Source organism: Eleginops maclovinus, chromosome 9 (genome assembly GCF_036324505.1).
Source record: "Eleginops maclovinus isolate JMC-PN-2008 ecotype Puerto Natales chromosome 9, JC_Emac_rtc_rv5, whole genome shotgun sequence".
In the NCBI taxonomy this organism is placed as follows: domain Eukaryota; kingdom Metazoa; phylum Chordata; class Actinopteri; order Perciformes; family Eleginopidae; genus Eleginops; species Eleginops maclovinus.
In genome coordinates this window covers 28,756,293-28,781,292 of record NC_086357.1, presented here as the reverse complement: position 1 = coordinate 28,781,292, position 25,000 = coordinate 28,756,293, and the positions used below count along the sequence as shown (strand labels likewise).

Sequence of the window (25,000 nt, the reverse complement as noted above, 5' to 3'; positions counted from 1 at the left end):
TGTGTGTGTGTGTGTGTGTGTGTGTGTGTGTGTGTGTGTGTGTGTGTTATTCTGCAGGAGACATTCCATACACACACTGTGTTTGAGCAAAGCTCTGAGGAGGAGGAGCACACTGAGGAGGAGGAGGAGGAGGAGGAGGAGGAGCACACTCTGAGGAGGATCTGTGCAGGCCTTCGTCCGTACGGTCCCGAGAGGCACAGCTCCTGACACACGGTCTCCTCGTGGTGCGTTCAGGTTCCGATGATAAACAAAGCGTGGGGGGGGGTCTGTTGATGCATTGTGGGATATAATGTGTGAAACTATAAAAAGGTAAGAAAAGCTTCAGTCTGAGGCCCTCTGCGCCCCGTCTCCGTCATAAAGAGTCTGTCTCTCAGGTGTTTCAGGGTGGGGGTGGGGGTCGGACCTCAGGTGTTTCAGGATGGGATGGGGGGGGATGGGTCTACAGGTCGTCGCTCTCTACCAGGCCCCCGGGCTGCAGGGGGGAGCAGTCAGGGAAGAAGGCGGCCTTGACGTCCAGCCCCCGCTCTGTCAGCGCGGCGTAGCGGCTGGTGGACGGACGCACCTTCTTCATGCGGGGGGGGTTCGGCTGCTGCCACTGGGCTGAGGGCGGGAGAGGGAGAGAGGGGGAGGGAGAGGTTAATATTTAATGTAATGCAGAGGCAAGTTACATCTTAGGCACACACTCCTGGATCTGCAAAATCTAAAGTGTATCTGTGTGTGTGTGTGTGTGTGTGTGTGTGTGTGTGTGTGTGTGTGTGTGTGTGTGTGTGTGTGTGTGCGTGCATCCTCACTGTTGACGTCGAGGCGCGCGGTGCTGGACACGATGCCGGCCTCGTTCTTGGCGGAGACGGTGTACCAGCCGGCGTCCTCCTTCATCGCCGGCTGGATGATCATACACAGGTAGCCGCAGTTGTCCTGGTGCATGCTGGGAGAGAATAGAGACACACGTGGTGGTGAGGTGGGGGTTATACTGGTGCATGCTGGGAGAGAACAGAGACACTCATGAAAGGGAGGGGGTGAGGCATGCCATTAACGTGGTGCAAAGATATCCAGAAGGCAGGTGAGACAGGATGGATTTTTGGGTTTGATCTGCTTGTTGTTGTTTACAGGTCATCTGGAGAAGTATAACAGGTAAACATAAACACTGTGAGGACGTTTCTGTGCTGTTTTCAGCTGGCATGGAGAAACTGGAGGGAGCCGTGCTGCTGATATTTAGAACGGGGGTTAAACTGAGGCCTCTTGTGGCCGAGGCGAGAACTACAACAACAAACACCTGACCAACAAGCACTGCTGTGCGGTGGAATTCTCCTCCTATCGTCTCTCCTCCTCTATTCCTGGACCTCTCTGTGAAAGGTCACGGGGTTAAGGAACCTAGGATAGGGAGGTCCAGCGTCTCCTAACGGAGGTTATAAAAGAACCCTATCTTTCTTGTCCTCTAGAGATCGGCTCTCCCCCCGGCTGCCTCAGACTGGGTCTGAAAGAGGAGCTGCCTCGCTCTGTCGCTCGGATACCTGATTCTGTCCGTGTTGTGGGTGAACGACTCGTTCTCCCTCTTCCAGAAGATCTGGGGGGCCGGAACCCCGCTGACCCGGCACTCCATCCTCACCGGGTGACCGTCCGCCACGCTGGTGTTCTGCAGCTTCTCCACGAAGGAGGGGGCTTTGTGCATCTCCCGGGCTGAGAGAGGAGGAGGAGGAGGGGTTAGAGACTTGACACACACACACACACACACACACACACACACACACACACACACACACACACACACACACACACACACACACACACACACACACACACACACACACACACACACACACACACACACACACACACACACACACACACACACACACACACACACACACACACACACACAACTTCTCTGCATCATCTTTGACGTTTCTCTATCTGGTGTTCTAACTCCGCTTTCTCGGTTTTCTCTCTCTTTGCTTGTGTTGTGTTGTGTTGTGTTGTGTTGTGTGTCTGTGAGTGTCATTCCCTTTCTGGAGTTGTGTGTGTCTCTGTGAGTGTCATTCCCTTTCTGGAGTTGTGTGTGTCTCTGTGAGTGTCATTCCCTTTCTGGAGTTGTGTGTGTCTCTGTGAGTGTCATTCCCTTTCTGGAGTTGTGTGTGTCTCTGTGAGTGTCATTCCCTTTCTGGAGTTGTGTGTGTCTCTGTGAGTGTCATTCCCTTTCTGGAGTTGTGTGTGTCTCTGTGAGTGTCATTCCCTTTCTGGAGTTGTGTGTGTCTCTGTGAGTGTCATTCCCTTTCTGGAGTTGTGTGTGTCTCTGTGAGTGTCATTCCCTTTCTGGAGTTGTGTGTGTCTCTGTGAGTGTCATTCCCTTTCTGGAGTTGTGTGTGTCTCTGTGAGTGTCATTCCCTTTCTGGAGTTGTGTGTGTCTCTGTGAGTGTCATTCCCTTTCTGGAGTTGTGTGTGTCTCTGTGAGTGTCATTCCCTTTCTGGAGTTGTGTCTCCGTAGCTTTTCTTTGCTTCCTGTTCATTCTGTGTCTTTTTGAATAGCTGTGTCTCTGTCTGATGTCTTGTCGGTGGTGGTGTGTGTGTTCTGACTGTGTGTGGTGGCTCTGCCTCTCTGCCTCTGAGTGTTCACCTGCCACGATGAGCTCCAGGTTGAAGGAGTTCTGCCCGGCCCGGTTGGAGGCGATGCAGGTGTAGATGCCGGCGTCGCGGCTGCTCACCGGCTCAATGACCAATGAGTGGACGCCGTTCTCCCGCACCAGCATCTTGTGGGCCGAGTCAGGGCGAATGGTCTGTCCGTTCAGCTGCCACAGCAGGTCGGGGGTGGGCAGCCCGCTCACCTGCAGGGGGGGGGGGACGTTAGTATGGGGACAGTTTGATAGGGATACTATAGTGCCTGTCAATGGTCTGCAGAGGCTGAACACACACTGCAGAGTGTTTGTGGAGCAGCTCGATGCACGTTCAGCAGCCGGACATTTAACGCACGGAGTCTGAAGTGGAATAAATACTTTCTATAAATATCCGGCGAGGAAAGCTCTCGGGTTATTCCAGAGCAGCATGAAATGTGAGGCTTTTTATCGAGCGTTATTCTGGCTCTGTTTGATCCCTGTCAGAGTCTCGGAGCGCTGCAGGCTGAGGGGGAGGAGGAGGGGGGAGGTGAAATGAGTCTGTGTGAGGGACAGGAAGTGATGAAAGGTGGAGGAGCTGAGAGGAGACATGTTGGGTTGGCAGACCTCCAGAGGAAACACAGACGGTTAATTAGAGGGTCCTGAATCAGCTGTCTGTCTCTCCGGGCCCCTTCAGGTCTTCACACGCTTTCCTCTATCAAAGACAGACGTTCAGATAGAGGTCTCCAGACACCGAGCATAGAAGCAGAGTTTAGGACGAACTTCCCTGAACAAAACGTGTCCTTCACACCAAAGACAGAGCTGACATCAGAGAGACATCCTGCTGGTTAATCAGTGACTCACACTGAGAGCACGTTAGCAGGTTAGCTTTCTCCATGCTCTCACTGCTTCTGTCAGGATCTTACTTTGTCCTGTTCCCTGTTTTATTTGGACAGGTATTTTGTCCTGGTTTCCTGCTTGCTGCCTGATTGTGTTTCCCCTGTGCTCTCTGTCAGGCTGTCACTGTTTTTCCCTCGGTTGGGTTCCAAGTCCTCCTGGTGTGTTTTACTTCTCCTTTTCTCCAGACTTGCCCGTTTTTGTTTTGTACCAGCTTCTGATTTAATAAGCTGGCCTTTTCGTAATATACCCAGACCTGCCTCCCCTCTCTGTGCTGCTCTAACCCTAACCCTGACTCCCCCCTTCTTTACTCTCCTAACATCAGGACTGCGTTGACTCGCTGAGAAGTCTCTCCCCTTTTTACAGAAGTTTCTATGCTCCGTTTGAATCGTTGCTGGTGTAAACAGGTTCAGGCCTGCTATGAATGAAGGCTGTATTTGCTTGTTGGGATTATTATCCTAAAGCATTGATCCAGGCCAGGGTCCCGAGACGGAATCATTGGAGTTTTTTGAACATTTTTTACAAAAAATCATGAAAACAACTTCCAAACTCCTGCCACTGCAGACAGTCTTGCAGATTTCTCATTTACCCCACCCCCACCCCAAGTTTGTGGGAGTCCTTACCTTGCAGTCCATGCGGCAGAGGCGTCCCTCCTGGACGATCAGGTCTCCGGGCGCCTGCAGGAAGTGAGGCCTGAAGTGTCTCTCCTGGATGTTATCGTTCTCATCGCCGCTGTCTCTGGACCGGGACCGGGGTCTGGAGTGGGGGGGTAGATATTTTTAGTAAGAACAAACCAAGAGGATCTGTGTCTAATAATATTCATCTGGGTAAATCTTCTTCTGCTGAACTGACCGGCGCATGTGTCCGGGGGCAGAGCGCTGGCTGCGTCCTCTCTGGTTCACGGCCTGGACCATCATCCGGCCGGTGCAGCTCACCCTGCCCTGAGGGTGGGGGGGGGAGAGACAGGGGTGAGTCTCCAGGAGGAAATAAAGAGAGAGTGCTGCACCAGATGAGTTCTCACCTGGGGGTTTCCGGCCATGATGGTGTAGTTCCCGTCGTCATCCAGCGAGGCAGCGGCCGTGTGCAGGGAGCACGTCCCGTCAGCGTCCCGGCTGATCCGGTAATGCTCGCTGCGCTTAGAGATCTGCTTCCCGTCCTTGAACCAGTACACCTGCAGCACAGGACAGAGAGCAGCTTTCAGATCTTTGAGAGGATGAGGTCTTCAAGTCTTCCTCAGGACATGAGGTTCACTCAGTACATGATGGAGTAGGACAGACGATGAGGCAGCAGAATTTCACCCTTCACTCTGCAGCCTGTCCCCACCGGGTCATTGAAGCAGAGGAGCTCTTCTCCCCCAGTCTCCCCATACTCCTCCAGTACATGGTTCTCCTCTCACCTTTGGTTTGGGCTCTCCGTGCACCTTGCAGGAGAAGGTGACTGGCATGCCCTCGAACACTTTGTAGTGTTTGATCTTCTGGTCCAAGGATGGAGCCACCCCCCCCACGGAGTCCTCGTCGTGCTGCACGTCGTCGTCCGACTCCTCCACCGGGGAGCGCTCCAGACGGAACTCGATCTCACTGATGAGGCGCTGCTCGAAGCTCGACACCTTGTACTCCTGAGAGGAAGCATGGAGAGATAACGCATCAGAGCGGGCACACAGCTCACACTCTCCACACACACTCTTCACACACACTCTTCACACACGTGTTCATTGCAGAGGAAAAGCGCTCAGACAAAATGTGAAGGCATTTCATTCAACGTTCACAATAATGGTGCTGCATAGATGTGTGCTAAACACACACATCAGAACTCTGAGCTTTTTACAAAGTTGAATAATTTGTCTTCAAAATGTTTAGTTTTAAAAATATTCTAAACTTTTTTCTCAGAGTTTCAATTTTTATCAAAGTAAAATGTTGAGCTTTTATATAAACTCAGATTTTTATCAAAATTCAGATTCTTTTCTCAGCACAAAATAAATCACATGGTCCTGATGTTCTCCCATTCTTTAAAGACTATTGTGGAATACAACAACAACTAATAAGCAAGAGCAGAAAAGCATTTGGGTAAAGATGTCCAGCAGCATTATGCTCGTTACCAGCTGTGAACATAAAGCAATACGCACTCCCACCTCTGATCCACGGTCACTAACTCTCTCCCACTTTCCTAACCCTCTCCTCCTCACATCGCACCATCAATCCATCACCCCCCTCTCTGCAGATGTTCCTCTGCAGGGGGGGTGACACATACACAGATAATGAGAGGCCTCGGCAGCAGCTGCAGAACCTGCACTTATCCCCTCTCACGTCTCCTCCATCATCCTCTCTGATTGAACCGCTAATTAAACCTGAATGCAACGTGACAGCATGCATCACGTGACCCTGCAGCAGCGCAGGACCCGGTGTGTGTGAGGACAAAGTGTGCTGACTGTGTGAGGACAAACCATGCTGACAGTGTGTGGGAGGACAAAGCGTGCTGACGGTGTGTGTGAGGACAAAGCGTGCTGACCGTGTGTGTGAGGACAAAGCGTGCTGACGGTGTGTGTGAGGACAAAGCGTGCTGACGGTGTGTGTGAATCGAACTGGAACATGATCTGAACTGAGAAATAACCAGCTGAAACAGGTTTCACTCACGCTATACTACTAATGTTATCTTACAGACACACCTGGATCACTGTGGCGCTGCTACTCATTTTCAATAATTACACGATTACTTTCTCAGGTAATTGGGTAAGTGCCAGGTGGTGTCATTAAAGGTCCAAAAGAATCACTCTGATTCGAGACACGTCTGCAGGAAGAAGGACTTCACTGCATGATTTATGGTTGAAATATCAGCGGGTTTCCTCTCTGCTGCTGCTCTGTGAAACTGCGCTCAGTGGAAGCTCAGCGCCTGAACACACACTCTGTGCTGTCAGCAGAACAGGGAGGGGGAACCAGAGGACAAAAACCTTCAGAGGGAGAGACTCAGAGGACCTGTCGCCCTGCGGAGAGAAGCACTGTCGTTATTCTGTGTGTGTGTGGATAGAGTTTGGTAACCCCTTCTCAGACGCCCTGCGTTATGGATAAACGTATGACCTGCTGAGCGTTCCGTGTACTTACAGTAGGGAGCACGAATTGTTCATAAAGCTTTAGAATACTCCAAACCTTAGATGGTGACTTTAAGGATCACAATACTTTCTAACTGCTGTCCACACACACACACACACACACACACACACACACACACACACACACACACACACACACACACACACACACACACACACACACACACACACACACACACACACACACACACACACACACACACACACACACACACACACACACACACACACACACACACACACACACACACACACACACGTCTCTTTTTATGGAGGCTCTGCAGACTACAGTGTTTATCCTCGGCTCCCATGACTGCAGCAGTGTTTACAGGGGGGGGGGGGTGTTAACAAAGAGGAATGAGTGCAGAGAGTCAGTGCCGGGGGGGGGGGGCTGCAGCAGGGTTTAATAAACACTGCGGCCCCCTGAGAGACACTCAGCTGGTTCCTTCACCAGTTCACCTCCACCTGTTGCTCCCAGAGTGCATCTGTCCCCGGTCCATTCCCTGGATTCTGATTGGGCCAAGCATTCAGGAGCTTTGATTGGCTGCCTGGACTTCTAAACCACAGAGACAGATCTACGTTTACAGAGCCCCCACGCAAGGGTGGGCTGTCTCATTGGACAGATCAGTGCTCGGGTCAACTAGGACCCCAGACCCCCAGGTGTGTGGACCCCCCCCTCCCACCGTACCTGGGTACTACTGGGTTCCTCCTCGCTCTCCCCTGAGTGCAGCACGGTGGCGGCGCTGTCGGCCCCCAGGAGCCGGCGGGCCATCTTCTCCTCATAGGTTAACTTCTGCAAGCAGGATTAATGAGTCAGCAGGTTAGTGTGTGAGTGCCACCACACACACCTTCACACACACTGATACACACCTTCACACACACTGATACACACACCTTCACACACACTGATACGCACCTTCACACACACTGATACACACACCTTCACACACACTGATACGCACCTCACACACACTGATACACACACCTTCACACACACTGATACACACCTTCACACACACTGATACACACACCTCACACACACTGATACACACACCTTCACACACACTGATACGCACCTTCACACACACTGATACACACTGATACACACACCTCACACACACTGATACGCACCTTCACACACACTGATACACACACCTTCACACACACTGATACACACCTTCACACACACTGATACACACCTTCACACACACTGATACACACACCTTCACACACGCCTTCACACACGCCTTCACACACACTGATACACACACCTTCACACACACTGATACGCACCTTCACACACACTGATACACACTGATACACACACCTTCACACACACTGATACGCACCTTCACACACACTGATACACACACCTTCACACACACTGATACACACCTTCACACACGCCTTCACACACACCTTCACACACACCTTCACACACACCTTCACACACACCTTCACACACACTGATACACACCTTCACACACGCCTTCACACACACCTTCACACACACCTTCACACACACCTTCACACACGCCTTCACACACACCTTCACACACACCTTCACACACGCCTTCACACACACCTTCACACACGGCACGGTGTGTGAATGATGGAGTTATGGGTGGAGACAGCAGAGCGGTGGACTGATTTGTTTTGGAGGAATCGGATCTTCTCCACTTCTTTATTCCATTTGTTTTGTTGTCTCTGTTTCTATGATTTGGCGTCGATACAGTGAAGGAACTCTAAAGCTGTTGTTCAAAGAATGTGTCGCTCCAGAGTCAGATTTATTCCCCGTGTGTTTCACACAGAAGAAACAGGAGCAGATATTAGATATGAATAACTACAAACCTCCTTTTCTTGCACAGAGACGTTGTTGTTGTTGTTGTTGGTGGGGCTAACAAACAACATGCTCTGTAGAAAAGGATCACATGTCTTTAACTCCAGTAGAAGTCTCTGGACCGAGACGAGAGGCTGGGGGGGGACTGCTGCTCATAACGTTTATGGATCAGAAGCTCTGAAGCCGCTGTGTCAGGAAGGGCTGCAGGAAACACGTTATGGTCTGTGCTGCTTCATGGGGAGTTACATGACTTGTTAATGTATGTTACTGGCTGAACACACACACACACACACACACACACACACACACACACACACACACCTGTTGGCCGTTGCTGACGCGCTCCTCCTTAAAGCGCAGCTTCCTCTCCAGGTCCTGGATCACGGCGTCTTTGGAGCCCTGGATGTCCGAGTCCGAGGTCAGGCGGGGGGTCCGGGTCACCGAGGACTTCCTGGGGAACGCTCTGCTGGAAAACAACAGAACAGAAAAACTTTATTGAAACTGAACGCGCTGACAGCCCCTCGGTGCAGCTGCAGGGTGGAACACCGGGACTTCATATTTGAAATGCTTTATTCATTAATGTATGAATTCCACTTTCTCTCAGAGGCAAAGATCGTGAGTTGTTTCTGCCTGACAACAGCGGATAAGAGATAGAGATTCTAAAGACTGAATGAAGTTCAGCTGATGAAGACCTGCTGAGGAGGACCCCCCCGCTTGCAGAACGGTGGCTATTCATGAAGACCGTAAATCCAAAGCAGGATCTGTAATCATGTCTTCACTGCGGGATCGAGACAACACTTCTCATATCGAGAGTCCTCTTATGGCTGCAGGAGTGCCATGCATGGTGGGGGGGGGGGAAATCTCCTCCAGGAGCAAGAGGAAAGGAGGAGAGATCATTTAATATGAAGAGTGAAGGATGCTGTGTGTGTGTGTGTGTGTGTGTGTGTGTGTGTGTGTGTGTGTGTGTGTGTGTGTGTGTGTGTGTGTGTGTGTGTAAGAATGTAAACATGTCATCCCCCATCAGCTGACGAGGAGCCGGAGAGGAGAGACCTCTCTTCTCTTGTGATTGGTCAACCTCTCAGGGATGTCCCGCCCCTTAGCCTATCACGTACAATGTGTTGGAGCGCGAGCCAATAGGAGCGTGTGTGTTCCAAAGTGATGTCACTGTGTTTAGGAACTTTGGGATTTTTTAGATTAAAATATCTGCATACAGTCAGAGTGGGGGGGGGGACTTACATCGTGCCGTTTCCTTTGGGGAGGCCCAGGGCGTTGAGGAGGGGGCTGCCGGGGGAGCCGGGGCTGGAGGGGGTGGAGGGCAGCACGGAGGACAGGAAGCTGGAGGCGGGAGACGGCGGGACGGAGGAAAATGGCGAGGACACATCAGAGAGGGCGGGGGACATGGGGACGGGCAGGGGGGGGTGGCGGCGGCGGGGGAGGGAAGTCCTGGGTGGGACCGGTTGGGGAGGAGAGGTTACTGAGGAAGGGCGGGGGGGGAGGCGGGAAGGAGGGGGAGGTGGGAGACTCCACGCTGTCCGCCGGGGTGAGGGGGGGGACGCCAGCTCGGGGGGGGAAGGGCTTGTGTGAGGTGGGGGGGGACAGGGGTGAGGACAGGCTGGAGGAGGATGGGGATGGGGAGGGGGGGTGGAAGCTCTGCGCGGCGATGAACTGTTTGGGCCGGGCGTAGTTGAAGGTGCTGGCCTGCATGGTGGCACCGCTCTCCAGCTCCTGGAAGCAGGGGGGAGGCGGGAGAGGGGGGGAGGGAGGAGCAGGTGCAGGTGGAGGTGGAGGTGGAGGTGGAGGCACTTCCTGATGCGGAGGCGGGACTTCCTGTCTGGGCTGGTCCGGCTGCCAGGTGACTTCCTGTTGCTCCAAAAGGATCTGATCCTGAAGCTGCTTCAGCTGCAACGCGTTCCTGCAGGGGAGAGAAAAAGTGAGTCCATCAGAGAGGAGGGGGGAGGGGGGGCAGGGGGAGGAGGCACAAACATGCTGTCTATTTAATTTACGGCTGTTTCTCTGTCTCCGTTCAGACCCAGGGACATGAAACCTCCAAGAGTTTATTCCTCTGACTCGGTCCAGCATCACACAACGCCTCATCTTCAGTTTCCCGGTGATGTCAGGACTGTGTCTCTGAAACAGGACTGTGTCTCTGAAACAGGACTGTGTCTCTGAAACTGGACGGTGTCTCTGAAACAGGACGGTGTCTCTGTGTCTCTGAAACAGGACTGTGTCTCTGAAACAGGACTGTGTCTCTGAAACTGGACTGTGTCTCTGAAACAGGACGGTGTCTCTGTGTCTCTGAAACAGGACTGTGTCTCTGAAACAGGACTGTGTCTCTGTGTCTCTGAAACTGGACTGTGTCTCTGAAACTGGACTGTGTCTCTGTGTCTCTGAAACAGGACTGTGTCTCTGAAACTGGACTGTCTGTGTCTCTGAAACAGGACTGTGTCTCTGAAACTGGACGGTGTCTCTGTGTCTCTGAAACAGGACGGTGTCTCTGTGTCTCTGAAACAGGACGGTGTCTCTGTGTCTCTGAAACAGGACTGTGTCTCTGAAACAGGACGGTGTCTCTGTGTCTCTGAAACAGGACTGTGTCTCTGAAACAGGACGGTGTCTCTGTGTCTCTGAAACAGGACTGTGTCTCTGAAACAGGACTGTGTCTCTGAAACAGGACTGTGTCTCTGTGTCTCTGAAACTGGACTGTCTGTGTCTCTGAAACAGGACTGTGTCTCTGAAACAGGACTGTGTCTCTGAAACTGGACTGTGTCTCTGTGTCTCTGAAACAGGACTGTGAAAATGTTTCAGGGTCCAGCAGCTGTCTGAGCTCAGCGTGACTCCAGCTGCAGAACAGATGTGAGAAACATGGTGGACATGTTCATCGCTAAACACCTGAAGTGTGTGTGTGTGTGTGTGTGTGTGTGTGCGTGCGTGCGTGCGTGCGTGCGTGCGTGCGTGCGTGCGTGCGTGCGTGCGTGTGTGGACAGAAAACTAGAAAAGTGACGTTAAAACTACCAAAAGCATGACATCAAACAGAACCACAGAACCACTACAGAGACACACAGAACCACTACAGAGACACAGAACCACTACAGAGACACACAGAACCACTACAGAGACACAGAACCACTACAGAGACACACAGAACCACTACAGAGACACAGAACCACTACAGAGACACAGAACCACTACAGAGACACAGAACCACTACAGAGATACAGAACCACTACAGAGATACAGAGCCTGAGCTAAAGGAAACAGAATATGACTTTCGAGAGACAAACAACGATCAAAAGCCCACACAACGTCTGCAAAAGGATGCAAAACCAGTAGAAACAGCTAGAATACTGATTCAACGAAACAGAAAACGCAAAGTCAAAATACCAACACACACGCATGTACGGGAAGACACGCAAAACAACTCCAGAAATGATGCAAAACAACCTAATACAGACAAAATGGGACATCTGTCAGTGTGTGTGTGTGTGTGTGTGTGTGTGTGTGTGTGTGTGTGCTGCAGCTGATATGTTATCGGCCTGTTGACGCTCCATCAGGCCTGCTGGAGGAGTGACAGATAAGAGAGACATTGAACAGCTGACTCTCTCTCTCTGAGGCTGCTGCTGTTAGACGTGAGTGTGAGTGTGTGTTTCCTCCCTGATGAGTGTGTGTTTTCTCCCTGTGTGTTTCCTCCCTGATGAGTGTGTGTTTTCTCCCTGATGAGTGTGTGTTTTCTCCCTGATGAGTGTGTGTTTTCTCCCTGTGTGTTTTCTCCCTGATGAGTGTGTGTTTTCTCCCTGTGTGTTTTCTCCCTGATGAGTGTGTGTTTTCTCCCTGATGAGTGTGTTTTCTCCCTGATGAGTGTGTGTTGCCGCTTCATTCTGCTGAGTCACTCTAGGAGGGACGGAGCTTCTCTGTCTGGCTCCTGCAGCTTAAGGGACGTTACAGTTAAGAGATTTTAATTACACTGGGAATTAAATCTGAACCCAGTTTATAAAAACCATAACTGATGAAAGACGTCCAATTACTGTGCCGAGTTCAAACTCGTCCTGAACAAAGCAAGCCGAGTCTTCGCCGTGCTGCAGAATGACTGCAATAGAGCTTTCCTTTTTACTTCTGATGGCAGACAAAACCCTGAGTGTCCTCCTCTGCCGGATCTGTGAGACACGGGACACTGGTGCATTTACTGGAGACAGATCAGATGGACTGAGGACATTTTAATACCAACTAGAGAGCATCCAACGACGCTGAATTGGTACAAATGTGGGGAGAGGACAGCATCTCTCCCACTCCCTCAGAGTCATAATACCTGAGATATGACCCCCCCTTCACATCAGCAGAACACAGGGAGCTTTGAGAGGGTGAATCAGGTAGAAGATGAGTCAAATAAATGAGAACGTCCCTCTTCTTCCTCACTAGGTATCTGTAAAGTTTCCTAGGATCCTAGGACGCTTAACCCCCCCGAGATAAAACAGTTCCTGGGGGAGGCAGCTCTTTAATGCCTCAGATTTAGAGGTTTAAACAAAGACTGCCCGTCCACAATCAGCTCCAGATGTTGGATAATCAGCCCGTCCACTGTTCCTCATCTCAGACAGCAGAGACACCCCCCCCCCCCCGCCTCAGAGAGTCCAACACCGGGATCAGGCTGTCCTCCCTGCAGGATTACTGACCGAGGACTAAGGGTCCAGGTCGGAGAGCCTGACTAAAGTTACTGCTGACATTTACTGGGGAGTAACGAAGAGAGAGTAGCACTGCGGTGTTAGAGACAGAAAGCAACGTAAAACTACCAAAGAGACACCAGTAGAGACACCAGTAGAGACACACCAGGACCAGAGAGAGACACCAGTAGAGACACACCAGGACCAGAGAGAAAGACACCAGTAGAGACACACCAGGACCAGAGAGAGAGACACCAGTAGAGACACACCAGGACCAGAGAGAGACACCAGTAGAGACACACCAGGACCAGAGAGAGACACCAGTAGAGACACACCAGGACCAGAGAGAGACACCAGTAGAGACACACCAGGACCAGAGAGAGACACCAGTAGAGACACACCAGGACCAGAGAGAGACACCAGTAGAGACACACCAGGACCAGAGAGAGACACCAGTAGAGACACACCAGGACCAGAGAGAGACACCAGTAGAGACACACCAGGACCAGAGAGAGACACCAGTAGAGACACACCAGGACCAGAGAGAGACACCAGTAGAGACACACCAGGACCAGAGAGAGAGACACCAGTAGAGACACACCAGGACCAGAGAGAGAGACACCAGTAGAGACACACCAGGACCAGAGAGAGAGACACCAGTAGAGACACACCAGGACCAGAGAGAGAGACACCAGTAGAGACACACCAGGACCAGAGAGAGACACCAGTAGAGACACACCAGGACCAGAGAGAGACACCAGTAGAGACACACCAGGACCAGATAGAGACACCAGTAGAGACACACCAGGACCAGAGAGAGACACCAGTAGAGACACACCAGGACCAGATAGAGACACCAGTAGAGACACACCAGGACCAGAGAGAGACACCAGTAGAGACACACCAGGACCAGAGAGAGACACCAGTAGAGACACACCAGGACCAGAGAGAGAGACATTAGTAGAGACACACCAGGACCAGAGAGAGAGACACCAGTAGGGACACGCCAGGACCAGAGAGAGAGACACCAGTAGAGACACACCAGGACCAGAGAGAGAGACACCAGTAGAGCCACACCAGGACCAGAGAGAGACACCAGTAGAGACACACCAGGACCAGAGAGAGAGACACTAGTAGAGACACACCAGGACCAGAGAGTGGGACACCAGTAGAGACACACCAGGACCAGAGAGAGAGACACCAGTAGAGACACACCAGGACCAGAGAGAGAGACACCAGTAGAGACACACCAGGATCAGAGAGAGACACCAGTAGAGACACACCAGGACCAGAGAGAGAGACACCAGGACCAGAGAGTGAAATAAAACGAGGAACAAAACCACAGAGAGACCCCAGAGACCCTCATCTCTTTGAATCTGTCTCATTACAGAGTTATTTTGGGGGTTTCACGTGCCCAGATAAATAGTTATTAATTCAGACCCCCCCCCCCAGCTCTGTTACAGGAAGAGTCTGCTGCAGCTTTTATTCCTTTTTAGGACTGCAGCATGTGCTCCAGCAGAGAGGAAACACACACACACACACACACACACACACACACACACACACACACACACACACACACACACACACACACCACACACACACACACACACACACACACACACACACACACACACACACACACACACACACACACACACACACACACACACACACACACACACACACACACACACACACACACACACACACACACACACACACACACACACACACACACGGCAGTAACATGTGTGATCTGGAGGTTTTCTTACGTCTGCCTTAAAAGGTGTTCTGTACTTCAATCTGAAGAAACAAACTCCTTACAGCGGAGAGTTCTCTCACTTTTACTAAAGTAGAAGTACTGCGAAAATGCTACAGAAGTACTACAGAAGTACTACAGAAGTACTACAGAAGTACTACAGAAGTACTGCACTACAGGTAAAACTACAAGTAAAAGTCCTGCGTTCCGGCCGTCCTATAGCTCAGTGGGCAGAGCAGGCAGCCATATACTGGGGTTTGATCCCCATGTGGTGGACCCAGGTTCTAATCCGGCCTGAGTCCCTTTGCCGCGCGTCTTCCCCTCTGTCCCCCCGTTACTGAACTGCACTGTATTAAAGGCACTGCCCAAAACATTCTTAGAGAGCTGTAGAAGAACTGTAGAAGAACTGTAGAGAACTGTAGAAGAACTGTAGAGAACTGTAGAGAACTGTAGAAGAACTGTAGAAGAACTGTAGAGAACTGTAGAAGAACTGTAGAGAACTGTAGAAGAACTGTAGAAGAACTGTAGAGAACTGTAGAAGAACTGTAGAAGAACTGTAGAAGAACTGTAGAGAACTGTAGAACTGTAGAAGAACTGTAGAAGAACTGTAGAAGAACTGTAGAAGAACTGTAGAAGAACTGTAGAAGAACTGTAGAACTGTAGAAGAACTGTAGAAGAACTGTAGAAGAACCTGTAGAAGAACTGTAGAGAACTGTAAAGAACTGTAGAAGAACTGTAGAAGAACTGTAGAAGAACTGTAGAGAACTGTAGACGAACTGTACAGAACTGTAGAAGAACTGTAGAAGAACTGTAGAAGAACTGTAGAAGAACTGTAGAAGAACTGTAGACAACTGTAAGAAAACTGTAGAAGAACTGTAGAAGAACTGTAGAAGACTGTAGAAGAACTGTAGAAGAACTGTAGAAGAACTGTAGAAGAACTGTAGAAGAACTGTAGCAGAAGCTGTAGAAGAACTGTAGAAGAACTGTAGAAGAACTGTAGAAGAACTGTAGAAGAACTGTAGAGAACTGTAGAAGAACTGTAAAGAACTGTAGAAGAACTGTAGAAGAACTGTAGAAGAATGTAGAACTGTAGAAGAACTGTAGAAGAACTGTAGAAGAACTGTAGAAGAACTGTAGAAGAACTGTAGAAGAACTGTAGAGAACTGTAGAAGAACTGTAGAAGAGCTGTAGAAGAACTGTAGAACTGTAGAAGAGCTGTAGAAGAACTGTAGAATAACTGTAGAAGAACTGTAGAAGAACTGTAGAAGAACTGTAGAAGAACTCCGCCAGGAGTAAAAGCGAAACCACTGTGAAGGTGCTGGCCCAGTACTCCACTTCAAGTTTAAGTTCTGCAGTAGAAGTATTTCAACATAGGTACAAAATACTTGTCGGATAAGTTTAGGTACTGAGAAAGTTACCCACTACAAGTAAAAGTACTTGTTGGCAGGGTTTGTTGGTAGAGCGTGTTGATAGAGCGTGTTGGCAGAGCGTGTTGGCAGGGTTTGTTGGTAGAGCGTGCTGGTAGAGCGTGTTGGTAGAGCGTGTTGGCAGAGCGTGTTGGTAGGGTTTGTTGGTAGAGCGCATTGGTAGAGCGTGTTGGTAGAGCATGTTGGCAGAGCGTGTTGGTAGAGCGTGTTGGTAGAGCGTGTTGGTAGAGCATGTTGGTAGGGTTTGTTGGTAGAGCGCATTGGTAGAGCGTGTTGGTAGAGCATGTTGGCAGAGCGTGTTGGTAGATGTTGGTAGAGCGTGTTGGTAAGTGCGGTGTTGGCTAGAGCAGTGTTGGCGTAGGGTTTGTTGGTAGAGCGAAGTTGATAGAGCTGTGTTGGTAGAGCGTGTTTGGCAGAGCGTGTTGGTAGTGCTTGTTGGTAGAACGTGTTGGTAGAGCGTGTTGGTAGAGCATGTTGGTAGAGCGTGTTGGTAGAGCGTTTGGTAGAACGTGTTGGAGACGTGTTTGGTAGAGCGTGTTGGTAGAGCGTGTTTGTAGAGCGTGTTGGTAGGGTTGTTGGTAGAGCGTGTTGGTAGAGCGTGTTGGTAGGGTTGTTGGTAGAGCGTGTTGGTAGAGCGTGTTGGTAGAGCGTGTTGTAGGGGAAATGCGACTCAGCATTTTGTCCCGACACACAGACACTGTGGACCGTCTGCTTCCTAATCTCCTCTGTGGAGACATTCAGTCATCAGTGGGTTCATTTATAAAGCACTACCTTTCTGTTGACTCACTGACACATGATGTCTTCCTAAGCTGGCTGTAACTTCTCATTGGTAGTAATCGTTATTTTGCAAAGCTTTTAAAGTATTTTCCCCGACACTTTCTCTCTTTCTGGGTTTTTCTGCCTTTTGTTGGTGAATAAGAGGTGTTCCCCCCTCCCCCTGCACCTTTCTTCAATAGTCCTGTTTGTGCTTCCTGAACAACAACAGTTTATCTGCAGCCGGCTGGTGACAGGAAACAGGCACGGGCTGAACAGGAAGTACTTTCCAGTAATGAGGGCTTTCCTGGTGTAAACAACAACATGGGGGGGGGGGGGGGGGGACTGAGGGAGGCTGTGTCTCTGCAGCTGCTGTAAACACAGGGATTAAAACAGCAATGTGTTTGCTTCACACCTCCAGATGTTTGTTTCTGCTCACAGCGTGGCTTAGCAACCGCCTGATTTATATCCAAATAGTGAGACGCAGCTCCGGGATCACGCCTACAACACAAACACAGCCACCTGACATCACCAGCGCCGGGTCAGGAGGTCAGGACCAGAGAGGTGGCACTCTGACAGATCATATGCACAATTAATGCATTAGAAAGAGCAAGAACAACTAGCCCTGCGTTATGTATTGGGATGAGTTGTGTCCCTTAGATCATCCTAAATATTTCAGAGGATTTGTTTTTAATCATGCCTTTTATAAGGGCTGTTAAATATATAACATATCAGAGCTGGGTGGGTAATAATAGCGGTAACTTTGCAGTAAAAAAACCTAACGTTTTGAGAAAAGTCAAATAATAACTCAGAAAAATAGTGGGTTTTTTTGGGGTGAGAAACCACATACATTATAAGTTACTGCTGATATTTCCCGGTTCTTTCTCATAAATGTCCGACTCTAATGTGCAATATCTGAGTCTCTTCCCCAGGACGAATCCACACCCCACTGTAGTTCCCTCTGTTCTCCTGCGGGGGCGCTGTTCCCAGAAACTGAGATGTTGAGCCTCAAACTGAAGCTTTATTCACTATTTTCTGTCGGTTTTAATCAGCAGGTCCATTTCTTTTTTAGAGTACAGACTTCGCACTATAGTTTGGCTCCTGGTCAAAGCCTCCTGAGCGTCTGGGTCTTAAGTAGTGAAAGAAACAAGCAGAGCTACTGTTAGCCAAACTGCAGTGAAGAAACACAGATTTTCCACACGAGAATACTTTATCCAATGGTTTTACTGGTTTGATTTAATCGGTCTGTGTGTTTTGGTGGGGAGGAGACCTCTGCGGATCATTCTGCTTCTGGTAAAAACCTCCTGAAGCAGAAGATTCAGAGAAGCTGAGCAAACGTTAGCGGCAGCCGAACTGACACTCTGCTTTTACTCCCAAACTGAACCGTTTATATCAGAGAGGAGACACCAACAAACACCCTGTAGCACCAACACTACACACTACAACTCCCATGATGCACCACTGCACCGTACTCCAGCTGTTACTGCTGTCCTCTCGTGTGTGTCACTCACACACCTTTGCAGGAGGAGTTCCGTGTTGTTTTACGGCCCTCACACACACCTGGTTCCTCTCTGTTTCCCCCCGAGCGTTGCCTCATCTCTGCGTCATTTGAAACTGCCTCATCCCGGGGGGGGGGGGGCAGACTGTGAGTAACGCTGTCTGTTTAAACTGAAGTCACTGCTGATTTACACCTGTCTGTCTGTGAGTCAGACCCTCGCTTTATTTACTGCATGGTAGCGTGGGAATTTCACAAACATGATCCATCCATCTCTCCGTCGGGGATCCAAACTTTACGTCCAAAAGTCTTTTGCAAATACAAAATGTGTGGAAAATATTTTGATTCTCATTTATCCTTTTCATACAGATCCAAAAATGTGGTTTAATCATAAAAAAGTTCTGCTAACTCGAGAGTTGTTCTACTTCAAAGGTTCCGCCTGTAAGTCCAGTGTTGTCTTGTTTGATTTGTCATGCTAAACCTCTCACACCCAACCTTTGTTTGTCAATCAAAACCTTTCGTACAAAAAACACAATTCTTTAAATTGTAGTGTAGTTCAACCCCCCCCCCCCCCCCCCCCCCCCCCCCCCCCCACACACACACACACACACACACACACACACACTCAGCGTCTGTAATGCTCAGAGTTTATAAACTAAATCTCTCTCTGAGTCGAGCCTGAAAACTCTTCTTCTCCTCTCAGTCTTTTGTCCTCTGATTATTTCAGCCCCTCTCCTCTCCTGGTACCCCCCCCCCCCCCCGGCTCTAATTGCACACACGCCACATTAAACAGAACCAGACTGTCCCCCCCCCCTTCTTAAAGCACAGTCCGACAGCTCTCGGCTCCTCACACACTCTCTCTCTGTGCTCCTCGCTCTCATATCAGAGTGCTTCTCCTCCCGTGATTCTCCCTCTGAAGCAAGAATGCTGCAGACATTCCTGCCCTGGACCGGAGGGGAAGACATGGCCATCAGATGGGATTAACAGCAGGAGGAAAGGGAGGAGGAGGAGGAGGAGGAGGAGGAGGAGGAGGAGGAGGAGGAGGAGGAGGAAGAAGAGTCAGACACAAACTTTATCACCCAACTCTCTCTATTGTGTTAACTAATCCATCTGAGTCTGGAGAGGAGATCTGCAAACACATGAAGCTCGACACCGAATGTGGAGGATGTCCAGCGACAGTTTAGGCGAGAGAAGTCCACTAAGGGAGGGAGGGACGCCTGAACACACACAGGACTCTCACCCAGAGAAGTTATTGATTTACTCCAGTTATGTATTTTCTTCAAAGGAACTTAACTCACTCTAGAAGTGCTTTTGTTGCCTGGGCTGTTGACCTCGCAGCAGTAGGTGCTTCACGCTGATAGAAACCTATATGTTTGCAACATCTTGTCCTCACAGCTCCTCAGAGCGAGCACTTGAGAGAGAGCTGGCGTTGTTCCTGTGAAAGCCTCCTCTCTCTGCAGCTGAACTCACTCCCCTTCCTGAGCCTCCCTCGGCTAAATGAATGGGTATCACTCAGAAAACCACACACCCATTCTGAAAACATGTGATTTAAACATTAACATGCCGAGCCGGGGAGAAAAAAAATCGTATTCCACCTCAACCATCCGCCTCTGCTCCTTCCTCTGCTCCTGGCTCACAGCAGAGACACATTTACAGGACTTTCTAAGAACTTTGGGAACGTTTTCCTGAGCAGACATATGAAGTGAGGTTCGGGTGTTTGTTGAGACATAAACACTAAAACTTATATTTAGGGAGCAGACGAGAAACACCAAACCAGCTGTAGGCACAAACACTTCCAGATCTTTACCAAAAGTATAAAAGTTACATTTCCAGACTTTTCCAGAGTTTTCCTGACCACAACAACCCTGAAGAGGTATTTGTCTCCAGTCCTTTTTCTATTGTTATGAATAAAAAACCAACCCAAAGAAACACAGTAAAGTTAGTAGAACGTTTCCCTCCTGAGAGTTAGGAGCGTGTGTTTGGAGAAAGTGTGAGATAGAAAGGGTTTTACCTTCAGAGGAGTGTGTAGCGCTGCTGGTATTCCCTGCAGAGTGAGTTGCTCTCTGTGCAGCTGCAGGTATGAGCTGCAGATATACAGACTCACTCTGACGCTCCGCATGACTCACTGTCTCACTGCCCTGCCACAATAAGAGCCTGCCCCAGGCCCTTCACAATAAAAGCTCTGAAACAGACTCGACCGACACATGAAGAGAACTCTTGAGACTTCTCTCTCATTACTTTGACTCCCTTTGTGTGCACTTTTAAAGTTTCATCAGGGAGACAGGACGAGAATGAAAGAGGGATTCAAGGATCTGCATCATCCTTCAGTCTCAGGTGACACAAACTGAACCTTTGGGATTAAACAACGCCCTCTCTGGAAGTTAAATCCACACTGCTCTGTTCCTTTATGGCCCTGCAGCAGGAACCCTATCTGCCCTGGAGACTGTTATCTACAGGCCGGGCATAATGGCGTTATGTAACATGTACAGTGTTGGACCTTTGGACGGTACGGAGACCGACTGCGTGCAAACAAAAGTCCACCAACAGAAAAACCTTTCTGCTGATCGAAAGTAAAAGTCATCTTGATTTAATATGATTGATGCTGTTTCCAGCCTCTCAAATATAAAGCTGTGCTGCTCCTCTCACTCAAATGTTCATGGATTCTAAGTGGAGAAGGCAAGACATCTCAACAGACCTGCTGATATAAAGCGGGACAAACTGAATAACGTTTCAGTTAAGGTTAAAAATCAGAGTCTCTTTCTGCTAACGTTAGCTTAGCTTCTCTGATAACTTCAAGATCAAGAGGGTTTTTACCAGGAGCTGAATTATACCCACAGGTGTCCCTTTCACCTGCGTAACAATGGCTCTGCTGATTAAAACCCGTAAAAACTGTGAATAAAGTTTCAGTTTGAGGTTAAAAATCTGAGTTTCTGTCCAGCTCCCGCTAACGTTAGCTTAGCTTCTCTGATAGCTTCACATCCAGACGTCCCATCACTAACATCCTTCATCAGGTGAAATGTAGAGTTAAACAGCAGCTGGGACACCTTTAACGAAGGTACGGTAACACTGGATTAAACCTAGATTAAAAAATCCACTTCTATCATTGATGCTGCTCAAAGGGGAAGAGCGCCCCCTCAGGAGACCAGGAGAAACTACAACTGCATGTTAGGGCAACTAAAATACAAACTAAGGGAAAGAGGGTTCATTCCCCAAACGCATCTGATATTAGACCTTTTTCTCTTGTGACTAGTCCTGGAGTATTGAGAGGTTTCTTTATTGAGCTGAAACGACTCATTCACAGTCTAATGAAACCCACCGTCACCTGGTTAAAGAGCACACACTTCTCTCAAAATGTACAGCTATGTAGACAACTTAACTGAATATGGAACACAGAGCTTGTCCTTTTACAGCATATTAAACCTTTCATATATTTAAAGTAGCTAGAGTGAAAATGTTTTGTACCTTTTCCTGACGTTTGTAGACCAAACCATTCATCCAGAAGATAATTAGCACATCCATCCATGATGAAGATAACCCTAAAACCACACGTCTGTTTCCATTCAACAGAAATATGTTCACAAATATTCAGTCTCTCAATAACAGACATCTTTGTGGGCTGACAGAAAAACCTTTTTGGGGAATTTAAGCCGTTTTTTTATTTCAGCGTGTAATGTGTATTTATAGAGCGTGTGTTTCCAGACTGAGTCACAGTGTTGATGTGGGGGGGGGGTCTGCTGAGGCTCCAATGCTGTTAAACCTGGGATGTGTGTGTGTGTGTGTGTGTGTGTGTGTGTGTGTGTGTGTGTGTGTGTGTGTGTGTGTGTGTGTGTGTGTGTGTGTGTGTGTGTCCTCTGTCTCTCATAGGTGCGAGTCCTTCTGCAAGTCAAAGATTTTCCAGATTTATTTCCACAATCATTCTGTCTGGTAAAACTGTCCATCATAAGCTCCACACAGAACCCCGACAGGGAACGGAAACATCAAAGTACTTTTGGAATATCTTGGATGGATGTTGCTGACCAAAAAACGGGAAATCTGGCGGGCTCTGTTGTGATTGGTCAACTGCTTAGAAATGTCCCGCCCCCTTAGCCTATCACGTACAATGTGTTCGAACGCTAGCCAATAGGAGCGCGTGTGTTCCATAGAGATGTCACTATGTTCCGGAAGTAATCAAAGGGGTCTAATGGAGGCATTACAGAATGGGGAGGGGGGGGGGGGTGTTACACTCCGATAAGTGAAGGAGTTTTATGATTCATCGTTCACCGTCGAGGCATGACAGAACAATAAAGTTTTATCCAGGATAACAGGATTACTTTACTTTGATTACATGTCGACTTCATCCGGAAACAATGTGATTTTCTGAGTGTGTGTGCGTGCGCGCGCGTGTGTGTGTGTGTGTGTGTGTGTGTGTGTGTGTGTGTGTGTGTGTGTGTGTGTGTGTGTGTGTGTGTGTGTGCGCCTCAGTGTTTAACATACCTCGGTGTTCTTTCCTGGGAAACTGTGTGAGGGATCATTGAGGCCTGTTAGTTTCCATGCTGTCAACTCACAAACACACGCCCTGCTCTCCCCCACTCTCTCTCCCCATTTCTCCCCTCTTTCTCCCCCCTGCTCTCTTACTCCATCCCTTCTTTCTCTCTTCTCTTTCCCCTCTTTCTCCCTTCTTTCTCCCCTCTCTCTCTCCCCCCTCTCTCTCCCCCGCTCAGTGTCTGAAGGTCAGCTCTGAAACTCTCTTCCTTATTTGGAAAGTTTCTCGGTTTTCCCCGCAGCCCGACCGATCAATCGGGAGGGTTTCTGCTCCGGCCTCTCAGCCAATCCCGTGCCTCCGTTTTCCTTTTAAGGCCGGCCCATCCCTCACTGTCAGATTGTGTGACTTCATTCTGCTTCTTATTCTGTTGCACAACCTCCCCCCCTCCTCCCTGATGACAGTGAGCTGGGGATGGAGGCCTCTCCGTGCTGCGTTCACTGACCCTCAGTCACTGCGTAAATTCCAGTTCTAATTACATGCATGCAGCACCATGTGTGACTTTCTTTTACAGGCGTGTTCATAAAACCAGGAGCAGCACCTCGAATGAAAGTGATCGTTAGTAGTTCATTAGAGAGCTGATGAGCTGCAGCTCGTAACCCCCCCCCCCCCCCCCCCCCCCCCCCGCTGAGAGGAAGTTCTGAGTCACGGCACAGAAATGTTACCCGGCAACAAGCTGGGAGTAAAGATCCCAGTTTACATTCAGCACCAGAGCCAGGAAAAACCGTACTGCAGTCTGAGAGAAAACAGCCTTCAGTTTACAGTGTGTGTGTGTGTGTGTGTGTGTGTGTGTGTGTGTGTGTGTGTGTTTGTATGCAGTTCCCCTGACAACAGCCTCTGGAGGTTAGGAGGTTTGAATCTGCTGCAGGGACCGTGTCATGTCAGCGTCACGGCTCCTAACTCAGCGGACAGGGATTTGAGGTTAAAGGTCACGGAGCTGCAGGACAGACACGCTACAGAGCAGCTCGTCTTCATCACTGAGGGACGCACAGGACACACACACACACACACACACACACGATGACATCACTTTGTAGTCCTTCTTGTGTCTCTGTGCTTGTTTTGTTGTCATGTTGTAACGTCCTGTCTGTTGTTGTTGTTTCTAAGCCACTGGGCAGTTGTTGTTGTTGTTGTTGTTTGTTGTTGTTTTAAGTCTCTGTGTAGATCTGTGTGTCTCTTCCCAGATGTTCGGACTGTTCATAGTGATGTCATGTTTCTCTGAAGTTTTTGCAGAAAATTTGTGTCTTTTTGTAGTTCTGACTTTTTTTGCAGTAATTCTGTCATCTATCACACACACACACACACACACACACACACACACACACACACACACACACACACACACACACACACACACACACACACACACACACACACACACACACACACACACACACACACACACACACACACACAGCTCCAGGTGGGATCAGTCTGTCATGATGTTGAAAGTGTTGTTGAAGTTCAGAGACGATTAGTAAAACCTCCAACATTAGTTCAACTCTCCGTGTGTGTGTGTGTGTGTGTGTGTGTGTGTGTGTGTGTGTGTGTGTGTGTGTGTGTGTGTGTGTGTGTAATATTACTTGGGATAAAATAATATTTTCTCCATCATGTCCTAAACTCTGCAGACCTGGTTCAGATCCAGCAGGTCGAGCTGAGCCTCTCCCACCAGAACTTCCTCTGATTCTTATCCCGACGTCTGGCATCAACGCCAGGCATCGAACCCAAACACACACACACACACACACACACACACACACACACACACACACACACACACACACACACACACACACACACACACACACACATTCTCAGTGTTATTCCAGCCCTCCCTACAGCGTGTTGCTCCTGAGATTTACTTCCATTTCTTCTACATTTCTGAACATGAACACACCTCTCTCACCCAGCTGTAAATACTGTGATGCTGCTGTAATATAAATCAATAATAACAGATGCTGTCCAAACAC

The 25,000-nt window shown here is 49.3% G+C and overlaps 1 protein-coding gene across 1 annotated transcript in view; it reads right to left on the bottom strand.

The window, feature by feature from the left end:
- The window catches only part of palld (palladin, cytoskeletal associated protein), a 59,682-nt gene that overhangs the window by 1,382 nt on the left and 33,300 nt on the right, over window positions 1-25,000 (bottom strand). Inside the window, 14 exon segments of the mRNA XM_063890626.1 lie at window positions 1-600; window positions 792-925; window positions 1,512-1,677; window positions 2,612-2,819; window positions 4,106-4,238; window positions 4,335-4,423; window positions 4,504-4,653; window positions 4,879-5,176; window positions 6,381-6,386; window positions 6,993-7,141; window positions 7,274-7,378; window positions 8,747-8,891; window positions 9,662-9,832; window positions 9,834-10,337. The exon segment at window positions 1-600 is cut by the window's left edge and continues 1,382 nt beyond it. Of these exon segments, the coding sequence (XP_063746696.1) occupies window positions 440-600; window positions 792-925; window positions 1,512-1,677; window positions 2,612-2,819; window positions 4,106-4,238; window positions 4,335-4,423; window positions 4,504-4,653; window positions 4,879-5,176; window positions 6,381-6,386; window positions 6,993-7,141; window positions 7,274-7,378; window positions 8,747-8,891; window positions 9,662-9,832; window positions 9,834-10,337 (2,419 nt within the window). The 3' untranslated portion in view covers window positions 1-439.